This window comes from Papio anubis, chromosome 5 (assembly GCF_008728515.1).
Source record: "Papio anubis isolate 15944 chromosome 5, Panubis1.0, whole genome shotgun sequence".
Lineage (NCBI taxonomy): Eukaryota > Metazoa > Chordata > Mammalia > Primates > Cercopithecidae > Papio > Papio anubis.
The window spans coordinates 105,908,932-105,934,599 of NC_044980.1; the positions used below are offsets into that span (position 1 = coordinate 105,908,932).

The 25,668-nt window shown below is 44.2% G+C and overlaps 1 protein-coding gene across 2 annotated transcripts in view; it reads right to left on the reverse strand.

Annotated features, from left to right (window-relative positions):
• The window catches only part of MCC (MCC regulator of WNT signaling pathway), a 465,432-nt gene that overhangs the window by 57,496 nt on the left and 382,268 nt on the right, over positions 1-25,668 (reverse strand). For both annotated transcript variants that reach the window (XM_017959782.3, XM_003899999.5), the window contains 2 exons: positions 18,021-18,184; positions 15,605-15,811 (listed from right to left, as the gene is read on the reverse strand). In XM_017959782.3, coding sequence (XP_017815271.1) covers positions 15,605-15,811; positions 18,021-18,184 — 371 coding nt within the window. The remainder of the gene's footprint in view (positions 1-15,604; positions 15,812-18,020; positions 18,185-25,668) is intronic.

Consider the following 25,668-nt stretch of genomic DNA (forward strand, 5'->3'; position numbering starts at 1 on the left):
GCCCAAGATCTGCAAGTCTAATAAGCTCCCAAAAGATGCTGATGCTGCCGGCCAGGGGACCATACCTTGAGCAGCACTGACCTAAGGGACTTCCAAGGCCACAAAGCACTTTAACCCCATAGACAGGAAGAGTGGAGCCATGCCCTGGTGCCAGCCCTGCCGCCAAAAGCCTTCTAGACAAGGGCAGAGAACAGGCATGTGGCCCCTTCTCTAAAAGGCACTGGAAAGCTTTTCATATTAAATGTCTGGGATGTCTCCATCCTGCTAACTTGGGAAGCAAAAGTAATTGAAATTTCAATAATTCATCAACATATTAGAAGCTAAAATAGGAAAATTCCCTCAAAGCAAATTGCATTCAATAGTAGAACAGCTCAAAAGGGCCTAATGCTCTGCCACGGGTTCCAGTAACGGAGGATCGATGGAAATGTGTGCTGTCCTCAAAACAGACCAGACGCAGGGCTACACTCAAAATAGCCTAAACAATAGGAAAATACATCCCTGTAGAAGCCAAATGGTACTGCTGATGAAGGATTACAGGACTCATTCTGAAATGGCCCCTGACAAACCAAAAATGGGTATGGGGGTGGATACCTCATTATGCCACAAAGAAAAAATGTGCAAAGAGAGACGGCTCATTCATTCCCCCAGGGACTGGGGGAAACCTCCCAGTAGAGACCCTGAATTTCAGTTTTTACTGCTGATGAATCTGATAAGGTCCTGAATAATTAACAATGTTAACACCACTCCAAAACCTAAATGGTGTCTGAATTGCACTCAAGACCATCAGTGGTCTGTTCTTAGAATCCCTACTGGCCTACTCATCTTGCTTTTTTTTTAAAAAAAAATCTCTTTAAAAAAAATACAGAAAAAAAAATGCCTGGGCAATTTATAAAGACTTTATTAAAACTATCCATGCTTTAAAAACATTTCTTCTTCTAATCACAAAAGTAAAACATGCTCACTGTGCAAAATGTAGATAACACTAAAACATAAAAACAGTCAAAGTGCTCATGTTATTTCTTACTCTATAGAGGCAATTACTTCTAGTCATTTTCCTTGCTGTATATGTGCACACATGTGCTTAAAATAATTTCTAAATCTAAATATCTACGTTCACTTTAAAAGCTTTGGACCCAGAGAATGTCTCTGAAAACTAAAGATGATAAACATGTTTATTTTGGGCTATGCTTTATTATTTAATGATAATTGCTAGCCAGTGGAAACAAATCCAGCTGAAGGGAGTGCAGTGTGCCTGTCAGGGAAAGAAAGACAGCTGGTTAAGTGGCCTCCTCCCCCTTCTTTTGATTTGCGAGTGAGAATCTTTTTTTTTTTTTTTTTTTGAGGCGGAGTCTTCACTCTGTCGCCCAGGCAGGAGTGCAGTGGCGCGATCTCGGCTCACTGCAAGCTCCGCCTCCCGGGTTCGCGCCATTTCCTGCCTCAGCCTCCCGAGTAGCTGGGACTACAGGCACCCGCCACCGCGCCCGGCTAATTTTTTGTATTTTTTTTAGTAGAGACGGGGTTTCACCGTGTTAGCCAGGATGGTCTTGATCTCCTGACCTCGTGATCCGCCCGCCTCGGCCTCCCAAAGTGCAGGGATTACAGGCGTGAGCGACCGCGCCCAGCGAGTGAGAATCTTAATGTATAGGAATACATGCAAGAAACGAAGGCTAAAGTCAATATGCTGAGTCAGCTTAGGCATGGCTTGGGAAAGAGGCAGAAACATAGTTAACAGAGTTCTCACTTTTATTCTCACCCATTGTAGTAGATTGGATTATGTCTCCCTCAAAAGATATGTCCAAATTTGAATCCCCAGTACCCATGAATGTGACCTCATCTCAAAATAGGGTCTTTGTAGATACAACTGAATGAATGATCTCAAGCCAAGATAATCTGATTTAGGGCGGGCCCTATGTGCAATGACTGGTGTTCTTTCAAGAAGAAAGGAAGGAATATTTACGACACAGACATAGAGACAAAGGGAAGAAGGCCCTGTGAAGATGAAGGCAGAGATTGGACACAAGTCAAAGAGCACCAAGAGCTATCAGAAGCTGGAAGAGGCAAGGATGGATTCTCTTTCAAAGCCCTTTGAGGGAGTGTGGCTCTGCCAACACCTTGAGTTTGGACTCCTAGACTCCAGAACTATGAAAGTTTGTGGTAATTAAAATATTCCTCCTTCACTGAAGATTTATTTTTTTGAGACAGGGTCTCACTATGTTGCCCAAGCTGGCCTCAATCTCCTGGGCTCAAGGGATCTTCCCGCTTTAGCCTCCCAAGTAACTGGGACTATAGGGGCATGCCACTGCACACAGCTATTTTTATTGAAGGAACTCTGTTTCTCTCTACAGAATATATATTTTGGAGTCGAGAGATAGCCAAGAACCAAGGGTAACCTGAGGCAGGGACTGATACTTGTGGGAACATCATTCACCACCCTTCACAGCCTGTCTCAACTGGGGTTCCTCAACACCAGAACATGACCTGAAAGGCCATTTTTTCACTTCTCCTGAAGCTACTGCATGGCTGGTAAACATTACAATGGGAAACACGCTCTGAAAGAGGGGTACCAACAAGGAGTGTCTAAGTGCAGAAGAAGAATCCTGGCTGGCCTCTGCCTTCCTAGAGCAGGCAACACTGGAACTCAATCTTGAAGGCTGAGCTGTTCAACAAGCAAATAAAGAGGAAAAGATAATGGGGGAGACTCTGGAAGTTTCAAGTAAGGAAATGACATTAAAAGACCACAGTTGTTTCTCTCTGGTATTTCTTCAAAGGTTTTGTAAAAATCATTTGATTAGAGGAGAAAACAGACTGAAGTAAGGAAGAAAAAGTTGGTGAGCCAAGAGCTCTACTGGTGGTTCAGGTGGGAAATTATTAGTGCTCAAATACAGTCAGCGAAGTGGGAATAAGAACGGCAAGATACACTCTAGACCAGCTCCATCCAACAGAACTCCCTGTATGGACGGAAATGTTCTAGAGCGGCGCTGTCTGCTACGGTAGCCTGGTGTCACACACGGCTGTAAGCACTTGCAATGTGCCTAGTGTACCCAAGGAACTGAATTTTTAATTGTATTGTATTTTAATTAAACTCAAACCTAAATAGCTGTATGTGGCTAGTAGCTACTGTATGCATCAGTGCAGTTCTGGAAATATTCAAGGAGGTAAAAAAAAACAAAAAAAATACCATCCAAACTTGTGGCTGGTGACTTAGTGGATCATGGAGTTACTTAGCAATGAGAAAGGAAAACATAAAGAGAAGCTGATCTCTTCAGAAAGAAATGACCAGAGCTGACAATGTCTGGAGCTGACAATGATGTCAGCTTTGGACAGGCTGAATTTGAGAAAACAATTGAGTATGTGAGGGAGGGCTTATCAGTCAACAATTAGAAATGTAAGTCTGAAGGAAAGTGACTAGAACTGGGAAGTGATTAGAACTGGATAAATTTAGGAACGCCGGGCATGGATAAGGTTCAGGGAGGAGGTGTGGCAGTGTGGCGGGCAGGAGCGGAGGGTCAGTGGAGGACAGGGAGACAGGGACACCATTTTCTCAGGGAGAAAAGGAAAGGAGGTGAGGATGGGCAATAACAAAGGTGGTTTGCAGACTGTCAGGGAAGATGTGAAACAGGGACTCCCGTCTGATGGCTTCTGTTTTCTCTGCTAGGTATGGCAGGGGAATGTCAGAAATGAGAAAGGAGGCTGACCTAGGACCAAAAAAGAAAAAAAAAAAAAAAAGAAGCTTACACAGCAGCACTGAGAGCTCAGCTGAACTCTCTCTTTGAAGATAGTAGACTGAGGAACACACTCTTTTCTTCCAACTCTGGAGACCTCATTAAAATAAAGTACAAAATAAAAAAGGATTAAAACCACAACAGAGATAAGAATGTGCTTGGGGCATTGGCCAAAACAAAATTTGGACACATACCTCAACGACCAAGTGAAAGGAAGAGCACTGATGAAAGACACAGAATAAACAAAATTCTACAATGTACACAAAGAGAATCTACCCAGAAGGAGGACGGCAGACACTGATTCAGCTTTGGCAGAGAGCAGGAAGGACAAGAATGAGAACAGAGGCTTTCAGAGGTTAACAGAGGTTACAGCTATGTAACTGTATACAACAACTGAAACTTCCCAGCGTATGACAGCCTCAGCTAAAGTCAACAGGTGCTCCTCCTATTAAAAATGCATACAAATGCTGCATAAAAAAGGAACAATGAGAGAAATAAATTCATTGCCAAGGTCAAAAGACAGCAAAATCTCCAGGTGCCAGAAATGAGAAATAAAGGTGAAGGGGTTGCCAGGAGGTGGTACTACTGCAAGCCCAGGGGCTGTGAGCAGGGCACAGAATGTGAGTGTGGGAAGGAGGAGATGGAGGGCGCCTGTGAGTCTAGCTGCTTGAGCTGATCCCTCTGCCTCATGCCTGGAGCCTCTCTGCCCGATCCATTGGTGAAAAGCTGAAAGTGCTGTCCACAGAAGGAATCCTGAGGCTGTGCAGAGGAGTCAACCTTCAGAAATCAAAACCCCAAACCAGTGGCACCTTTAGGCGTGAGGTCCAAATTTATACTATCTGTATGTTGTGGGACTCCAAACTTGACATGAACACCAGAAACTGGTTTGGATTTTGCCAGGTCACCCACTGCCTCAGAAACTTCCTAATTTGTAAATCGCCCAGTATCATGAGAGAACAGGAGAATTAAGCTTCCCATGACTGGGAGCCCAGGTCCACAAAGCTGCCAGACACAGAGCGAGGACAACTACAGAGAGCAGAAGATAAAACAAGAGAGCCAGCAATCTAAATCAGGAGCTGAATTCACCCTAGGAGAAATGAAAATAAAGCAACTGGTAAACCACATCACAATAGGCACACGGAGGATTCTTAAAGAGATAAAGGGAATAAGATTAAGATTCCCTTTAGATTAAGAAATAATGAAACAAAAATAGATTCCAGATCTTAAAAGCCTTCTTGTAGGGCTAGGTACGGTGGCTTCGGTGGTAATCCCAACACTTTGGGAAGCCAAGGTGGGAGGGTTGCTCAAGCCCAGGAATTTGAGGCCAGCCTGGGCAATATTGCAAGACCGTGTCTCTACAACAACAACAACAACAAAATTAGCCAGGTGTGGTGCATGCGCCAGTAGTCCCAGCTACTCAGGAGGCTGAGGTGGGAGGACTGCTTCAGACTGGGAGGGAGGTCGAGGCTGTGATGAGCTAGGAGGATCACACTACTGGACTCCAGCCTGGGTGATGGAGTGAGACTGACACACACACACACACACACACACACACACACACAGTCTCTCTCTCACACACACTCACACTGCCTTCTCATGGGATAGAGGCACTTCAGGTTCTGTGGGTCTGTGGGTGTTGTTCTGTTTCATTCACTACTGCATTGCCAACACCTTCAACAGGGACTGATACAGTCTCAATAAAATCTATTGAATGCCACCAAAAAACCTATCACTCTAAAATCTAATGCCTACTTAGAATATTGTGGTAGGCTGAATAATGGCCCCCAAAGGCATCCACGTCCTCCTAAACCCTGAGGACTGTGAATGCAACCTTGCATGGCAAAAGGGAACTAGGATGGGTAGAGTATCATGGATCGTCTAGGTGGACTCAGGACTCACAACTTCAGAACTCAGAAGTTACACCCCTCCCTGTAACAGGGAAGCAGGAACGCCAGAGTTAGAGTTCTGCAGATGCTATACTGCTGGCTTAGAAGATGAAGGAAGGGGCACAGTCAAAGGATGCAGACTCCCTCTAGATGCTGGAAACGACAAGCAAGTATATTCTCCCCTCCGGTCTCCAGAAAGATGCAGCCTTGCCGACACTTTCATTTTAGTGAATGAGATGCATTTTGGACTTCTGACCCCCCAGGACTGTAAGATGATAAATTTGTGTTGTTTTAAGCCACTAAGTTCATCATAATTTGTTACAGCAGTGACAGGAGATTATACAGCTATTATCAAGAGTGTGGGCAAAAGATTAAGAATCTATCACCTAAGATTAAGAATCTATCACCTATAGATCTTTGCTGAAAGAAATTGCTAAGAATACATGATTTTCAGTACCAAAAAAATTAAACCTGAGAAAAAGAATGGAATGAAAGAAACAATGGAAGTACAAGAGCTGACAGGGACACAGGTGGTGAAGTACTCCTTTGCTGCTGTTGGGCGGACGGGCTGGCCAGCGTTCCCTGAAGCTGCCCTGGAGTACTTGGTCAAAGCAAGACTCTACACACTCTGAATCCCAGCATGTGGACATGTGATCCTGAGAAATTCCCACCAGGCCGGAGGAGACACAGGGACTATGCCCTGCAGCATTGTTTGTGGTCATGGGAAGTGGGAAGCAATCTGATTGGCAGCGGCTGTAAATGTAATAGGTGGGTCACTACAGAATGCTAGATGTCCTTAGACACACAGGACCAGATGTACACACAGTCATATGGACCAACCTTAAAATTAGAGTGCTGAGGAGAAAAACATAAGAGAAGGTGACAGCACAATAACATTTAAATAAATTAAAAGTAATGCAAAACACTATCTTAGGACACGCACAAAATAGGGGGAAAGGGATGGGATATTATAGGGGATAAATTATTTATAAGTAATAAATTAAAAGAGGGACCAGTGAATGTGACTGATGAATATAATTATCTTCTCTCTCTGCCCTGAGTGCCAAATTAGAACAAAAAAAGCCAGGCATGGTGGTACGCACCTGTAGTCCCAGCTACTCAGGCAGCTTGCTACACAGGAGGATCACTTAGTCCAGAATTCAAGAGTTGAGTGCACTGTGATTACAACTGTCAATAGCCACTGCATTCCAGCCTGGGCAACATAGCCAGATCCCACATCTATCTATCTCTCTATTGATCTCTTTCTTTCTCTTTCTCAATCAATCAAAAAGAAAGTAAATGACGCAAGCCAGGAGCATGAGGGATTAGGCAGAGGGGGAAAGTGAGACGTTGGAGGGATTTGGCACTAGAGCTGTCAAACACAAAGAGTGTGCACAGAAGCAGGTTTCCAAAGTGCTAGTAAATTCCTCGAAAACGTGAGGCTGGGCAAGTATACAACAGGTCAGCTATGCGGATGCTTCAATCTCAGGACAATTGTGGGAGCACAGACAAGAGTCAGCTGATGAAGTCATCTGTGAATATGGCTCACAGATGAGTGACCAGCAGGAAGGCAAGGTGGCACCAGAGTCCTAAGCAGGATCAGAAACATTTGTATTAGCCATAAAAGAGCCTGTTCCGCTGATGATATGTAGCAGTGCTCACTGGGTAGTTGTAATTTCAGGTAATTAGGTTGTAATTCATAATTTCACTGTGTAATGGAGCTGGTTGAGATGAGATGATTTCCATACTATAGAAGGGTGAGAATCACTAGGTTGGGAAAGCTCTACTTAATGAGCTTCATGCAGTTAGTCCCTGTGTAGTTTTTGGAAAGCTGCCGTCTCGAAGTCCAGGGTTTGTAGATATTTTGCCGAGAACCACACCTCTTATTGGAGACTTTATATGATTCTTCTTAGAGCCCTCAAATAATCAGAACCTATTTACAGCAAATATTTATTTCTTCCTATAAACTGAATTTACATGGTGTTTTATTGTTAATGGCAATTTTGACTAGATGGAAACACAAGAGACCACAAAATAGAAGGAAAAAAAATCCAACAGCGTTTCCATTTCTCGGTAAGTGTGATAGGTGTGCTATTTTCTCTTTTGTTCTATAACCCACTAAAGTACCTGGATATGATTATCAAAAGGGTTACATCAGAAAAGGCCAGCATTTTGGCGATCTTCCTTTTCTTTTTTGTTTTCTTGTTTGTTTGTTTTGAGACAGAGTCTCGCACATCACCCGGGCTGGTGTGCAGTGGCGTGATCTCGGCTTGCTGCAACCTCCACCTCCCGGGTTCAAGCGATTTTCCTGCCTCAGCCTCCCGAGTAGCTAGGATTACAGGCGCCTGCCACCACGCCCAGCTAATTTTTTGTATTTTTAGTAGAGATGGGGTTTCACTACGTTGGCTAGGCTGGTCTTGAACTCCTGACCTCGTGATCCACCCGCCTTGGCCTCCCAAAGTGCTGGGATTACAGGCGTGAGCCACTGTTCCAGGCCAATCTTCCTAATTTCTTACCAGCTTTTTGACACATTGAGTCAGCTTCTTTCATGACAGCCAAGAGCTAGCCTTTAAGCAGCCTGGCTTCCTCATAGGTCCAGGGAGGCTGGGGTGAGTAAGCAAATACTGGTGCCCACAGCCAGAGTTGCCTCACAGTCTCCGTGGCTCAAGTGTGTGTAAGGCCCTCGTAAAGTAACTGGGAGCTGTGTCCACGGAAGCAGTGAAAGAACCAGGGTTCTGGGAATTCTCTGCTTTGGATTCCCCCTAAAACTCCCTCAGTCTAGAGAGGAGGGGAACACAACACCGGACTCAGGTCAAGGTAAACGCACGCATACCACCAGCTTCCTCTTTTCTGCAACAAGCTCATGGTACCTTCACGTAGCATTAGAATGCCAGTAGAGTGGGTCTGTGAAACCCTAAGGAATCTGACCCCCACATTGCTGTTTAACCCACTGCTGGTTTGCATGGAAGTGGGGCTAGGCTGAGGACAAGCGTGGACCGAAGGCTACAGGAAAGTGGTCTAACCAACAGAATAATGACAACTGCCTCCCCTAATAAAGCCACCAGATCCCAAATTTTGGTACCTAGAGTTAACATCAATGTAGACTTGGGCAAGTTTGTTAAAGCTTTTGTGGGCCTCTGTTTTCCCATCTCTAAAAAGGGTATAATAATAGTACTTACCAGCTAGGATTCTGGCAATGATGAAACAAAATGTGCATAAATCATCGCCCATCACAAATAAGTGTTTGAAATATGTTCTGGGCTGGCAGAGCGTGGTGGCTCATGCCTGTAATCCCAGCACTTTGGGAGGCCGAGGCAGGCAGATCACGAGGTCAGGAGATCAAGGCCATCCTGGCTAACACGGTGGAACCCCGTCTCTACTAAAAATACAAAAAATTAGCTGGGTGTGGTGGCAGGCACCTGTAGTCCCAGCTAATCCAGAGGCTGAGGCAGGAGACTGGTGTGAACCCAGGAGGCAGAGCTTGCAGTGAGCTGAGATTGTGCCACTGCACTCCAGCCTGGGCGACAGAGCGAGACTCCGCCTTAAAAAAAAAAAAGAAATATGTTCTGGGCTATTGTCATAATTTAGGTTTTCAAAATTATTTATTTTTAGAGTTTTAGAGACAGGGTCTTGCTATTACCCAGGCTGGAGTACAGTGGTGTGATCATAGCTCACTGCAGACTTGATCACCTGGGCGCAAGCCATCTTCCCACCTCAGCCCCCTGAGTAGCTGGGACTATGGGTGCACACCATCACATTTGGCTAATTTAAAAAAACTTTTTTTTTTTTTTTTTTTGGGTAGATAAGAGGTCCTGCTATGTTACCCAGGCTGGTGATTTAGGCTTTGAGTAAGTCCTGCTTTCCCTTTAGAAGTATCTCATTTTAGTCTGAGGAGGGTCTAATGTGAGAGGGGTTCAGTCTGCAAATGTTCACAGAATGTCAATACTATCAATATTATTAACAGAGCCTTTCTTAAAAATAAGCCCTACTGAGCTTGCACTGGTAATAAGCAGCTCTCTGTGGAAGTGATTTCCTTCACGGGGTGAGCTGGGGGACTTGGAAGCGTGCCAGGCAGTGCCTCCATGCCTTGGGAGCCCCGGGGTGCCTGCACCCTGGTGGACTCCACCCTCCCTCCTCTTCTAGCTCAGATGACCCTGGTGAAGGGACAGTACAGGGCAGGCTCCACAGAGCAGGCAGCTTCCCTAGGAGACGCTGGGCTCTTCACTGCTACATGGTGGGCCCAGGAGGAGCAGGCTGGGCATGAGGAGAAGGCAGAAAGCTTGCAGTTCTTTCTCTCAGTTCACCTGCAGAGAGGAAGTAGAGGATGCTTGGAGAAGCTCTTGGCCCATGTCCAGTGGGTGACCAGAGGACACTGCCTCCCCCTTCCCTGTCTCCAAGTGCTGACCATGATCATGATGTGGGGGAGTGTGCCGTGGTGCTACACCCCATTCACTGACTCTGGCTCATGGAAAGGCCTGGACAGACATCCTCTGAAAGAACTTCCCAATGATTCTGACACACACGTGTGGGGTCACCACAAGATGGATGAGTGAAACTGCCTGTTTCTCTGGAACTCTGATTCATGGCCAAGCTTGGCTGGTATCATGGTCAAAGCATGTAAATCAGCTGCATTAGAAACTTGTACTGTTGAACCAACATCCACATGCTCCTCCAAGCTCCTAAGCCCCTTTATGGTTAGGTAAAGCCATTTGCCTAGTTCTGGTCAACAGGCGGGGCGCAGAAGCATTTAAATGCTGTGGTGGATGGAATACTATGCAGCCATAAAAAAGGATGAGTTTGTGTCCTTTGTAGGGACATGGATGCAGCTGGAAACCATCATTCTCAGCAAATTATCGCAAGAACAGAAAACCAAACACCGCATGTTCTCACTCATAGGAGGGAGATGAACAATGAGATCACTTGGACTCGGGAAGGGGAACATCACACACCAGGGCCTATCACGGGGGCGGGGAGAGGGATTGCATTGGGAGTTATACCTGATGTAAATGACGAGTTGATGGGTGCTGACAAGTTGATGGGGGCAGCACACCAACATGGCACAAGTATACATATGTAACAAACCTGCACATTATGCACATGTACCCTAGAACTTAAAGTATAATAAAAAAATAATAATAAAAAAATAAATGCTGTGGTGGGAGCTTTTGAGTGGGCTCTTAGGTGGTAGATGGCCAACAGTCTGAGTTTCTGAGTGAATGTATGGATCAGAAATGTGCACCTGTCCTCTAACCTGCATTGAACATATGGTACGGGCAAGAAACAATGTGCCATGCCACTGAGATTTGGGAAGTGAACCTGTTGCTGCAGAAAAACCTAGCCTCATACTGACTAATATACCAGTCACACAAAAGAAGAGCCACCTGAGCCTCCTATTTGGAAGGAGCACACTGAAGCCAGACCCGGCTCCTCTCAGCTCCCTCCCATGCAGCTAGATGAGAGCTGGGGAGAGCTAGGAGGAGCAGTGTTGAGACAGAGCTTGTTTTTACAGAACTTTTATGGATTTAAACTCAGCTAATATTGGCAACCTCTTCCTTATCCTGTAAAGAAATTCCTATGAAGAAATGGAACAAATAAGAAATGAACAAAGTTCAATAAAGGACAAAAAAGAAGACTCAGTTTATATGTGAATACCAAACTGTTAAAAGCTGTGAGATACAGATCATTCTCTATGATCCATACTTTTTTGTTTTTGCTTAATTTGGAAATTAAAGAGGACAAAGAAGAAAAAAGCAATCACATACTTCCACTGCCCAGATTTAACCTGTTATATTTTAGAATACTAGTGTCCTCTCTATTTCTATGTATATACTTCTGCATATGAAAAATTATACAACCATATGAAAACATTCATTTAAAAAATAAATTAGAACATTATAGAGAAGTTTAAGGTCCCTTTGAGGCCAGTATAACATATTATCATTATGATGTTGGTGTATATTTTTCTGGTCTATTTTCAATATTTTTATATACACACATATGAATATCTATGAAATGGAAATTTATACAGCTAGAAATTCATAATAAGGTACTATTTTGCAGTCTGCATTTTCTCTATATAGCCCTGTGGTCGAGAAAAGCAACACCGAGGGGAGGTAGAGTGGGACCAGCTCAGATGGGACCATGGCCAAACGAGGCTAAAGGAGATGTGAGGGAAAACACGGATGACTATTTTACCTCTATAAGATCACAACAGTTACACTTCCAGGCTGGTCTCAAACTCCTGGGCTCAAGTAATCCTCCTGCCTCGGCCGCCCAGAGTGCTAGAAATATAAACGTGAGCCACTGCACCTGGCCAAGGGTGACTTTTATTTGGTTCAAAATAGCATGTCTACTTGTTTCTTGAATTTACTGTGGCAATGAAGCCAGAAGCCAGACTCCCAGGATGACAGAAGCCCGGGAGAGACAGATGGAATTCATTCCCAGACACGCAGAAAGCACCCAGGTAGAGCACACTGTGTGAGGAGGAAATTGTTAACACCTTATGACATGAACATGCAGAAGAATTTTGTAATTCTGAAGAATTCCTACAAAATCTCAGAAGGAACTTATGTGGCCGATTTGTGTTCAAGTCTATGATTCAGTGGGACACAGTTTCATGTGCCTGTGGTCACATCAAGTTTGCTTTGCCAAACACAGTGCGGAAAGCACTGATTATTTTTGCCACATTGTGGTTGACTTAAACAAAGTAGCTAAAAAAATGGGAACAACGTGGAGAAAGTGGTTCCTGCCATCACGCGACTCTCTGGGGAGCTCTCAGGGCACTCTCTGTGTTTACCTGTCCCCACCACTTGACATATACCTTTGCAATGATCTGTTTACTTGCCTGTCTCCCCAATATCCTTGAAGCCAGGGACTGTGTCCTGTTCATCATTGTAACCCCTCTGCCTGGCACAGAGATGACCGACCATGTTTATGAAATGAATGAATGAATGAAGAATAAAGTACTTCCTTTCTAGAGTAATTCTCCCTTGCCTACATTAAGCCCACTTCTTTATGTGTGAGGAAATACATGGCTGCATTACAGAGCATACAGAAATAAATGATTGCCTCATTCAATAATGAACTAGGACCAATAATAAAATTGCCTGTTGTTCCTTAGTTACTGCTCTGCCACTAGCCCAATTTGTTAACTGACTACATTAAAGATCTAATTTAATTAAATCTTGAACAAAGCTCAGAAGATCTACAGAGAGCACTTTGCTTAATTACAGGCGGGGTTCAAGCACCAATCCTATTGATCTGGTCAGTTAAAATTCTATACAATGAATGTGGCCAAAGAAAAAAAGAAAGTGGTCCCAGCTGCTCGTCAGGGAACTTTGATGAACTGTGGATTCAGAGCTGCTATAAAGACAGCAAAGGCGAACCAGCCTTGTACTCTGTACTGTCATAGGGATAAACAGAAAATAGCACCTCAGTTGCTCTGCAGAGCTACACATCGTGAAGAACAGAAGACAATGACAACCACAAAGGACAGATCCCTCCTGAGAGAAATAAAGCACACTTGGTGGGTGGACGGGTGGCAGCTGGAAGAAGACTTTCGGCACTTAAAGTCTAGTAAACAGGCATTCAAATGCATCTAGTACACTTTTTGAGATCCACACTCGTTTTGAAATAGAAAGACAATTCATGGTATGTATATACATTCCTGAGAGTATCTCTAGTTGAGGAAGAAATAAAAGTTAATATCATTTGAAGGTAACTGAAATAAAAACTATATAAAACCACACTAGTTGCACAAACTTATAAAAGGTAACAGATGTGACTGGAAGAAAGGTTTTGACTAAAATGTGTCTATGTGTGTAGGCCTGTATGTGTGTGTGTGTAATTATCCAATGTCCACATTAGAGTTCTTCAAACATCTAAGGATTCCTATTTAAAAAAATGACTGAATGCCAAAGACTCATAGGGACTTGGCAGGTCAGGCTATGCATGACCCAGGCAGTCTGGCCCCACAGCCCTGGTACCTAGTGCAGTGCCTCCGCACTGTGCTATTCTAAATACTGACCTCCAGAGTTGGAGAAAACAATGGAAAGTGGGGAAGGGGACTTTTTACTTTTTGCTAGTCAATCAAGGGCTGGCAAATGAGAGAAGAAAATTCATTCTAAACCACAATATGTAATTACACTGAACACCAACAATTTCCCTCAAAAAACATGCACCATCAGAATGCACACGCTAAGAGTAAGTACATACCTAATTAGGGCATCAATCATAATCATCGAGGAGTGTAACCCAGGAAATTACAGGTGGCGTGAGCTTTAGTGCTAAGCAAATTTCGTCATGTTGCCCAGATAAAGCCTTTGCTGACTGGGATGATTTACACCTGCTGATGCAAGGATGGAGACTGGCATCCGATATAGCTGCATACTGAAAATATGCTTATGCACGTGAGTTAAGACAAAATGATGTTCAGATATGAGAGGCAGTAGTGCCAGCCTTTTAATTATGACATTAGCACACATGAAGAAGAGTTGATAACATTTAAAAATAGTAATTTCTTCCATATTTTTCAAATGAGGAAGAGTTGATAACATTCAAAAATAGTAATTTCTTCCATATTTTTATATAATGGCAGGTAAGAACACTTACAAATGGATTAAAAACAAAACGATGTACACATCCCAAGATTGTTGAAGGATAGAAGAGCAAGTTATTTACAAGGTCTTTTTTACGGCTAAGGGAGCAAGAGCAATGGTGAAGGATGATGAGACCCACTAGATGTATTTTTCTCTTTTTTTTTTTTTTTTTTTTTGAGATGGAGTCTCCCTCTGTTGCCCAGGCTGGAGTGCAGTGGCATGATCTTGGCTCACTGCGACCTCCACCTCCCGGGTTCAAGCGATTCTCCTGCCTCAGCCTCTCAAGTAGCTGGGTCTACAGGCACACAGTACCACGCCCGGCTAATTTTTGTATTTCTAGTGGAGACGGGGGTTTCATCACATTGTCCAGGCTGGTCTCGAGCTCCTGACCTTGTGATCTGCTTGCCTTGACCTCCCAAAGTGCTGGGATTACAGGCATGAGCCACTGCGCCCAGCCAGTATTTTTCCCCTTCTAAGTCAACTTTATCTGTGTACAAAATTAGCAGTCAGAGCACAACTAGAAAACAAGCTTCTAATATTGCCAAGACGGAGAAAGAGAGTCAAGTAAGTCTAGTAATTCAAAGTGAAGTTCAGAGGGAAGTGTTTGAGGAATTCATTGCTTTACCCCCCTACCCAATCATAGATCAAACTCACAGCCAAACACAGAAGTGTTTGTGGGTTCCCGGGATTAAAAACTTCATCTTGGAAAAACTAAAGGCTTTAACAATTCTGCCAAACATTTCTATCCTGAAACATCACCTCCTTCAGTAATGGAAACATGTCCTAAACAAAATGGTACTCAAACTAGATCAAGCCCTAGGGTGAATAGCAGGAGTCACACGTACACATCTGTAAACACAGAGACACACACATAATATGCACGCTTAAAGAGATACACATACATACATGCACACAATGTATTTTAACTTCAGTAAGTCTGCACCAGGAGAGATGACATTCTACATTAGATTCAGTATAAGTAAATGAGAGCAGGTGCTATAAAGCTAAATAAAATTTTATAGAAAAAAATTAAAAGGGGCAAATTCGATATTTTTTTCAAATTCTAAAGACTATTAGTTTATCTTAAAGAACATTTTAATTGAGCTTAGAAAAGACGTGTTTACCCTGGAAAGTTTAAAATCACTGCCCCGATGTAATTTTATCAACCAGTCAGATTTAAGATTCCAGAGAAAAGTGTGTGTGTTTTTTTTTAAATCTTACCTCTACACCTTAGCGATTTCAAACTACTTTCAAGAATGACTTCATAACAAGAAAGACATAGTGATTCCCAAGATTACAAATGCCACAAAATTCTCACGGTGCCCTTGGTGCTACACACCAGCCTCTCTCAGCCCCATGCCCGGGAAGGGCCTGGCCATTATGGATGCAGCACGCTCACCCTCCTCCGGAGTCGGTCCCGCTCTTCCCGGATGGCATTCATGGTGGCCTTGGTCCGGTTCAGCTCTTCCTCTTTGCTGCACAGCATGGCGGTCAGGCTCTCATTCTCTTCCCTCAGCCCAGCCAGCTCCTTCTCCCACCGAGACCTCTCTTCAGCCAGGTTAGGATACAGGTCCCGGCCAAGCACCCCCTCAATCTCCTCAACTGTCTGTAAAACACAGCCCCAAAGAAAAGTCAAGTAAGTTACCTTGGAGAAAGGGGATGGGAAGAAAATAGGCTGAACAGGAATAAATGTCCACAGAGGCGTGTGTTCTAGAACCACTTTGTTATTAACAGTGATCATGACTAGGGATACCCCAAAGTTATCCTGTTCCCAATTTCAGATAAGGCTCTGTCACTTGCCTGGGGTACAGTCTGTGTTACCCAGCAACCTTCAGAGTAAGAAAAACAGTGAGTCCTCTCCTGGCAGCTGAGTCTGTCTGTGGTGCTAGCTGACACATCCACACAATGCTTATTTCCTTCACTTGAGTTCTAGAGTTGGTGGATACACACAGCCAGGCAGAAGGCCATTTAGTGATCCTGGTAATGTGAGGACAAACATGAGGTTGTAAACTGCATACAAAATCTAACTTGAAGCTTCCTAAATTATAGGCCTCCCACGTGCCAACTCAGCGATAAGATAGGTCACATTACCATTTCCAGCTTTTAGTGCCACATCCAAATTCAGATGGTGCAAATGAGGTTCAGTCTCAAGATGTGAAAGGCAAAAATAAACCTCATTGACACAGAAAAGAGGAAGCTCATTGTGGAGATTTCTAAGACAGCAGGGATTAAATTAATTAATAACACAGCTTCAAAATGGAAAGGAAAATCTTAGTAGCACATACAGAGCTTTAAAAAATTCATTTAAAAACATTTAAAGGAGAAGAAACACGCATAATATTAGGAAAAAAAAGGAAGAAGTCATTCTGCTTCACATTTACTGTCCTTTGAAAAAGGAAGCACAAGCCAGTGGATAATGAAACAAGAGGGAGAATTACTATGCAGAATACTATGTGAAGAGATGGGATAAGAAACAGAAGGCTGGCCGGGTGTGGTGGCTCACACCTGTAATCCCAGCACTTTGAGAGGCCCAGGCGGGTGGATCACCTGAGGTCAGGAGTTCAAGACCAGCCTGACCAACATGGTGAAACCCTGTCTCTACTAAAAGTACAAAAATTAGCCGGGCGTGGTGGCGTGCACCTGTAATCCCAGCTACTCGGGAGGCTGAGGCAGGGAGAATCACTTGAACCTGGGAGGTGGAGGTTGCAGTGAGCTGAGATCACGCCACTGCACTCCAGCCTGGGTGACAGAGTGAGACTCCATCTCCAAAGAAAAAAAAAAAAAGGAAGAGAAGAGAAGAGAATGCCTCAAATACTAAAAAACATAAGGGTACATCACTCTTAGATGCTCATGTTGGTTCTCAAATCTTGCTGCCCCTTTCCCCATGTGCTGTTTTGTCCTTCCTTTAAGTCTGGAGACTCTCATCCTACTTGGCTCTGCTCCAGACCCTGTGGCTTTGTCCCTAGATGGTTGGTAGAGGCCCTTGGCCTCCTCCTTCCCTCTCAACCCCGAGGCTGGGGCTAGACCCAAGTTGACATCAAAATCAAATATAGGGCTCAGGAGATTCCAGAGAAAGAAACACCAGCAATTGCTTCTCCCTGCCCTGAACCACATCAACTACACATTTGCAATTGAGATGCAGAAAGATGGAAAACCAGCAGTGTTACAAACATGCATCATGGTTTACCTTGTGACACCACAGTTCTTTTGTGCAATCCAGGATTCCTACTGATAGAACCTTGGGCCTACATTTTCTCTTTATGGGCTCCTCCTAGACTTTTACATTTGAATTGCTATGCCCAGGTCACTAACTTATGTCAAAGGAATATCAAGGTACTAGAGGCCTAGTATCAACAAGCCTTGACTTTCCCGTCATTCACAACGAGTTTGTGCAGATGCAACAAATTCCTCTCACCATCTCAAACAGCAAGAGGAATTGATGAATGGACTCCTGAAATTGTATTCTAGAGGCCTTAGAGCTTTTCCAAAACTTACAGCTTAAGAGTGCTCTATGATGAACCACACTAAAATGACATGGTTCAATACTAGCAGTCGAATCGTTTCCAAGTAAATTGTCCTTTTTACTGCAAAGCCACTCAACCTGACTGCTGACATCATGACTTTTTCTGAAATAATTCAGCCCAACCAAAATTTCTAGGGTCCCCATTTCTACCCCATGGCCCAATCTATTGTATGGCTCTCATGGAAACTTTCATCCCTAGTAAGTATTTAAGAAAACTGCGCTTCAAGAGAAGGATTGGACCATTTCCCTTTGAGAACCTCACAGGGCCTCACAGAGGGCGAGGAAGGTCTACCTTAATCGCCAGGTCGCAGTGCTCGCTGGCCGTGGTGAGCTGCTCGATGTGCCTGTCTACCTCGGCCACGGAGAGGCTACAGCTGCTTTTCTTTCTGCCGCAGACGACATTCTCCAGCCCCGTCAGCACCCTCTGCAGTTCTGAGTTCAGGTCACTGCAGTTGTCTATGAGTGAACGAAGACAAAATGTGTTACACAGGGCAACAAATGCTCTCTGTTTTGCTTACCATGAGGGACCCATTCAGGTAACGGGACGGCAATGGAGCTTGACATTTCAAAGCTCATGCCAGCCTGCCTAACCTCACAGGCACTGTCTCTGAGGCTTGGAGCCAGTGCAAAGCTCTTTTTATTAAGCAGTTTCAGACAACAGTCATTTTCTGAATTCTCTTGTCTTTCACTCAAAGCAGCCACATCTTGAGTTTCTTTAGTAAGAACAAAGAAACGCCCAGAAGAGGCTGTTGGCACTTAAAGAGCCTCTGGTCAACCTGTCTGCTCAGTCATTCAGACAAGCACTAACTGCGGAAAGATCCCGTAACTTTACTAAATGTAACAAAAAGTCTCAGAATGAGCAGAGATGCTAGGTATTTTGAAAAATAGAAACTGTGTAAGAGATAGTCCTCGCCCTCAATGAGCCTAAAACCAAGACTTTTCCATGACAGAACCAATCAATATGCTCCACCATTGCAATTTAATCCATGTTCTTTCATCGGGGGGAAAAAAAAACTGTTCTAACAAATTCCTTATTGTTCTCCAATAAGGCAACCAATTCTAATCATTTGATTTTGACTTAAAAACTTGGGTTGCTTTGAATTGCTGGACATCCAGGGCCTGGTCAGAGAAGTAAAAAAATAATTATAATGTGACCCAGATGTATCTCAGAAGACAATTTTGTTGGGGGAAAAAAACTCCCCTTAAAGTCAAATACAAAGTTTGTAACCAGCTATTTTGGATTCTGTCTATCGCCACGCCATTCAATTATTGTTGCAGGGCAGATGCTGACTGATTATATGTAATCTTTCAGAGTATATTCTTCCCCTACATCCAGCCTGACCCTGCATGAAAGTTGCTCGGTGTCTTCCATTTTCTTCTTCTCTGCTGCATGCTTCTCACCACAGGTTCCATGGACTAAAATGGTCAACTGCTTTTGGGACTTACCTTTGGAAAGCTTCAAGAAAACTCTTGGCACAACAGGAACAGGACTTCTCAGAATGTTTTAGTCAACCTCATCTGGTCGCCTCTATCTGTAAATTACCTAAATCTAGAGAGATCAGCCTAAGGCTTTCACTCCAACCGGTACACACAACTATTCCACCTACTTCTCAAACCTGTTCCTCCCCGATCTCTCTCATTTCCATGAATAGCACCTCTATCCACCCAGTTACTCAGGTGAGCTCTGAGGCAACCTTCCATGCCTTTGCCTGACATACTAAATCCAATTCATCTTGTGACCACAACCTCCAAAACTTATCCTCAAACTGACCTCTTATTACCATCTCTACTGATACGATCCTGCTTTAAGCCATCACCATCTCTCAACTGGACCACTGTAAATCTCCTACCTCCACTCTCCCTGTGGTCACCAAAGTTAGCCTCCTAAAAGCGCAGATCAGAACAAGTTATTTTTCTAGCTCAAACTGTCTAATGGCTTCCCATCATCATTCATGTAAAGTCCCAACTCCTTACCAGAGTCTGTAAAACTCTGCATGATCAAGACTGATGTGCTCAGTTCAGGCTGCAACATGTTCCTGGGGAGCTTTTATAAACTACAGATGCCCAGGCCCCACCCCAAACCAATCACAATCACAATCTCTGGGGGTGGGGCTTGCACAACGGCAACTTTAGGTTCCTCAGGTAATTCTACTGTGCAGTCAGAGTGAGAACCACTGATCCGATCTTGCCTCACCCGACCACCTTCCCCTGTTCACTACGCTCCATTCACACTCCTTCCCCTCATTCACTATGCTCCATTCACACTCCTGGCCTTCTTTCTTCCCCTGGAATATGCCAAACTCCTGTCTGCTCCACGGGTTCCTTTTCCTTTGCTGTTTCCTTTGTCTAGGCTGATTTTTTAAAATTTTAATTAAAAAATAAAAAATAAAAACCCTCCTTTTTAGAGACAGGGTCTTGCTCTGTTGCACAGGCTGGAGTGCAGGGGTACAATCCTAGCTCACTAAAGCTTTAAACTCTTGGGCTCAACCTATTCTCCTCCCACCTCGGCCTCCCAAGTAGCTGGGACTACAGGTACACATCACCACAACCAGCTTGTGTTTTTATTTTTGTGCAGAAATAGGGTCTATGTTGCCCAAACTGGTCTCAAACTTTTGGCCTTAAGCGATCCTCCTGCCACAGGCTTCCAAAGTCCTGAGATTATAGGCATGAGCTACCATGCCTGGCCAACCAAATTTCTACATATTGTTCAGCTCTCAGCTCAAATGCTACCTCCCAACAAGCTCTTCCCTATCTAAAGCGTGGAGTTTCACCTCCTCCCTTGCCCAGTCCCTATCTTCTTATCCTATTTTTTTCATGGCAATTATCGCTATCTGATTTGACTTATGTGTTTGTTTTCTCTCCTCTACTAAAACATAAGCTCCAGGAAAGAAGGGACTTTGATCTTCCTCACCATTGTATCTCCAACACAGAATAGGGTAGGCAGTCAAATATTATTTTTTAAATGAGCAAAGGGAAACACCACATCACCATTTATTTAATAAACAGGAAGGCTATAAACAGACTCTATAACAGTATGTTTTTCTTTTTCTTTTCTTTTCTTTTTTTTTGAGATGGAGTCTCACTCTGTCTCCCAGGCTGGAGTGCAGTGGTGCAATCTCAGCTCACTGCAAGCTCCGCCTCCTGGGTTCAAGCGATTCTCCTATCTCAGTCTCCCGAGTAGCTTGGAATACAGGTGTGTGCCACCACACCTAGCTAATTTTTATATTTTTAGTAGAGATAGGGTTTCACCATGTTGGCCAGACTAGTCTCGAACTCCTGACCTCAATGCTTTTGTTCCTTGTTATGGACCTCGACCTGAGCTGCTAAGAACTAGGATGCTCATCACTGCAGAGGCCCTCTGGAGATGGAGCAGGTGGACACCACCCACTGGAGGCAAAGGACCCAAGTGAGGAGCAGAACTCCTCAGAGAACACACCAACCAGCCTCTGAATGACCATGTACCCTCTGGTGCAGGTCTCCTGGTATCCAGAGCTGGTGTGAATACGCTCTCCTGAGTTACGTGCATTAAGTGCTCATGAGTGAGATGCTCATGAAATATTCAGACATTCTGTGCTGATTTCCCTAGCACAGGTCCACCTGATGCAATAATCACACTGGAAATGTCTGCTGAGGGGCTCTCACAGCAGGGCCGGAGGGGTGGCAACAGTTGCTTATTGAGGGTGCTGGGTTACAGGCAGCAGGAAGAGGGGCAAGGCATGTGACCAGTATTTCTTTCTCATACTTAAATTAGGCAGTTGCCGAGCCCTGACTCAGGCCAGAAGCAGAGTGCAAAGACGGGTAAGAGACTAACCTTAACTGTGAGAGACTCCCAGATTTACAAGGCCACTGCCCCGCCTCTCTGCTGCCCACCACTACTGTAAGGAAAGTAACCATAGAGGCCAGGCGCAGTGGCTCACTCCTGTAATCCCACTACTTTGGGAGGCCAAGGTGGGTGGATCACCTGAGATCAGAAGTTCAAGACTGGCCTGGCCAATATTGTGAAACCCCATCTCTACTAAAAATACAAAAATTAGCCAGGTGTGGTGGCACACACCTGTAATCCCAGCTACTGAGAAGGCTGAGGCAGGACAATCGCTTGAACCCAGGAGGTGGAGGTTACAGTGAGCTGAGATTGTACTCCAGCCTGGGCAACAGAGCAAGACACAACACTCTATCTAAGAAAGAGAGAAAAAGAGAAGGAAAGAAGTAAAGAAAGGAAGAAAGAAAGGAAGAAAGGAAGAAAGGAAGGAAGAAAGGAAGGAAGGAAAGTGGCCAGGTGTGGTGGCTCATGCCTGTAATCCCAGCACTTTAGGAGGCCAAGGCAGGCAGATCACGAGGTCAGGAGTTTGAGACCAGCCTGACCAACATGGTGAAACCCTGTCTCTACTAAAAATACAAACATTAGCAGAGCACAGTGGTTCATGCCTGTAATCCCAGCTACTCAGGAAGCTGAGGCAGGAGAATCGCTTGAATCCGGGAGGTAGAGGTTGCAGTGAACTGAGATCGAGCCATTGCACTCCAGCCTGGGTGACAGAGGGAGACTCCGTCTTTAAAAAAAAAAAAAGAAAGAAAGAAAAGGAAGTAACCATAGGTAACACAGTGCAGACACAAGACAGAGAGTTGGCAAGATGTGAGGTCATTTATGTTGATGCACAGACTCTAAAGAGTATCTGTCCTTCAAATCAAGAAGGGCTACACATGCTTTCTTTGGTCACAGGAAGCTGAATGTATAAAAACACAGGTGGGGTGATGAACCCCACAAACTCCAGTTTGTGCTGCAGAGCTCTGCACTGTGGCTTCACACAGGTCCATCAGTGCACTGTGGCTTCACACAGGCCCACCAGTTAGCACTTGGCTGTCCATTGCTATTTTTCCCTGTTTGGAGCCTCACGGGAGGATGAGGAGACTGGGCCACCTGGAGCAGGTATTCTGTGTCCCCTGTCAAGGTACTACCTCAAGGTACCAAGCACTCGTCACCACTCATCCCCAGCATCCACATGGCTCCAGAGAGAACTGTCTTTCAGAGTCTGTGGCATAAGGTGCCACAGTAGGTCCTAAGTATGGGAGCAGAGTTGCTGAATCATATGGTAATTCTATGTTTAACAAAAACAACGAAAAGCAATGACTCAAATAATTGTACCCCAACGTTCATAGCGGCATTATTCACAGTAGCCAAAAGGTGGAGTAGCCCAGGGGTACACTGACAGATGAAGGAACAAAATGTGGTCTCTTAATACAACGTCATGTTATTCAGCCTTAAAAAAAGAAATAAAATTCTTTTACATGCTACAACATGAACCTTGAAAACATTATACTAATTAGAATAAATCAGACACAACATGACAAATATTTCCACTAATACGAGGTATCTAGAAGAGGCAACTGCGGAGACAGGAGATAAAGTTTACCAGGGGTGGGGGTGATGCAAGAATAGGGAGTTATTGCTTAATGGGTACAGAGTTTACAATGGCATGAAAATGTCCTGGAAATGGGTGGTGATGATGGTCACATTAACTCTGTGAATGCCACTGAACTGTACACTTAGAAATGATTACCATGGTAAATTTCATGTTTATGTTACCACAATAAATATAATAAATGTATTTCAGTGAGTAAAATGAGGAGATATAAGCAAATAGGCATATGAAACAGAAAACAGTAACCTTCAGGAATGGCAGTACATTCAGAAAAGATTTGAGGTATTGTAATTTAATTTAAAAAAATTTTTTCCCCTGTGGGTTGGAGAGCAGGAGAAGGAAGAAAGAGATATGGGAAGTCTAAGGACGAGGGGGAGTAATGTACTCTTTAGGAAAACCCTGGCCCCCACTGCCACGTAACTCCACGAACGGCAGCTGAGGAAGGCCCACTGGCTTTCTCCCTCAGCCTCACTGTAGTTTATTTTTTTATTTTAAAAATTATTATTATTTTTTTTCCAGAGGCAGGGGTCTCATTACGTTGCCCAGGCTAGTATCAAACTCCTGGGCTTCAATCCTCCCACCTCAGCTTCCCAAGTGGCTGGGATTACAGGTGTGAGCCACCTGTGCTGTGCTTTATACATCAAAGGAAACTGCTACTATGTCCAGGAGACAGAGAGGAGGCCTTTGGTAGCAAATACACATTCCTTTAAGTGTATTTGTACTGTGCCTCTTTCCAAAGAATTTGAGGTTGCTTATCATGAGCAGCCACAAATAAGGAGAAAACACGGTGACTGGATCAGGGAAAGGCTGTGAGCAAACGGAGGCTGACCCAGCTGAGGGCTGACTCCTCCAGCCAGCCTTGAGCTTCCTGGCAGCCTGAGCAAACATGAATTATCTCCTGACAGAAAGGAGGAAGCATTCTGGTTTCACAAGGGAGACAAGGTGTTTTTGGCAACAGAGACTAGAAGGATTTGGGTACACGGTACTTCATACGTGGTGTGAAGTGATGTGACGCCAGTCTCCTTAGCCAGTTTCACACATATGCAGATTTCATATGGTTTCTTCTTATGCTAACCTTCAGTTAAAATTAAAGTTGCAGACCATTTAAGGTACAAGGTAAAGGGAACTCTGGGGAGCGCTAGGCTCACATAATCTTGGCACTCAGTCTTCAAAGTTGTCTGATAAGACTGAACAGGACCCAGAAGACTGGATGGAACGGACCTCCCCCTTTGTCCAGCAGATGCAAACCAGTCATCTGCAGCCAAAGATGTGCTTGCACATGGGGTGGGGTTATGGTGTCTGGCGTGGTCTTTTTTAATTTTTAAAACAGTTTTTGAGTTAATTGTCAACATTTTAAAAATTGCTAAAATTTATGGCTATTCTTGTAAAATGAGAAGATCTGACAATGCTGGGCCCAGCTTCTCAACCACAGCCATCTGCGAAGGGGCCAGCCGCAGACCCCGGGACTCCGCACGCCCAACCCACGGTGCTCCTCCACTCTGCCCGCCTCCACCTGAGTCAGTGGCTCCTCCTGCCCTTTTCCTCTTTTCTAAATGCAGTTTTCCTCAGTTGGCCTCCTGATAAGAGCTCAAGAATACACAGCTCAGGTTATATTTTTCTAATGAGAACCAGAGCCTTAGGTTTTTATGTTGCTGTTTGGGGAAAGACCCACATACGGCAGGTCCTCAAATAACATTTTGTTCAACATCGTCTCATTATTTAACATAGATGAGGAGGGAAACACGGATTCCCAGCTAGGGCCACTGTCTGTGTGAAGTTTGCACATTGTCCCCTCCCCATGACTGTGTGGTTTATCTTTGGGTATTCCAGTTTCCCCTACACCCCAAAGCTCAGCACGTTCAGTTCACTGGTATGTCTAAATAGCCCCAGTCAGAGACAGAGACAGAGAGACAGAGAGAACGAATGTGTGTGTCCTGCGATGGGATGGCACCTGGCCAGGGTGGATTCCCATCCAGTACCCTGAGCTCCCGGGATAGGCGTCAGCTACCTGCGACAGTGACCTAGAATAAGGGGTTAAATAATTATCTCCCTTATTTTTATTAATCTGCCCTAAATGTACATATAGCTCAAGTTTATTCCCACGTTTAATATTAGAAGTGTTTTGGGTCTCTATTTAGAAATTCACTAACATTTCTGTGACCACAAATACACTACAGGAACTTAACTCTTGATTATATGAATTAACCATAAATGTGGTATCGTTACACGTCATTTCATTTAAGGTTGCATTTTCCAGGAACCTATCAATGACACTGAGGACTTACTATACTTTGGAAATCTGGAAAGGAGGTAAGAGGACATTCATGGCTATGAAAACTAAGAAGGCTAATGAGCCTTCTTGCTTAAACACACACAGTGGGCAAAGCTGATTTTCTTCTTTCTCACTTAGGATCAGCTATGCCTATGACCAGAGTTGACACCATTAACTACGGCAGAGTTGGTTCATTTTGAATCAGGTGTTAAAAGTTGCTTTTTTAAACAAACAAGCCCTGTAAAAATCCT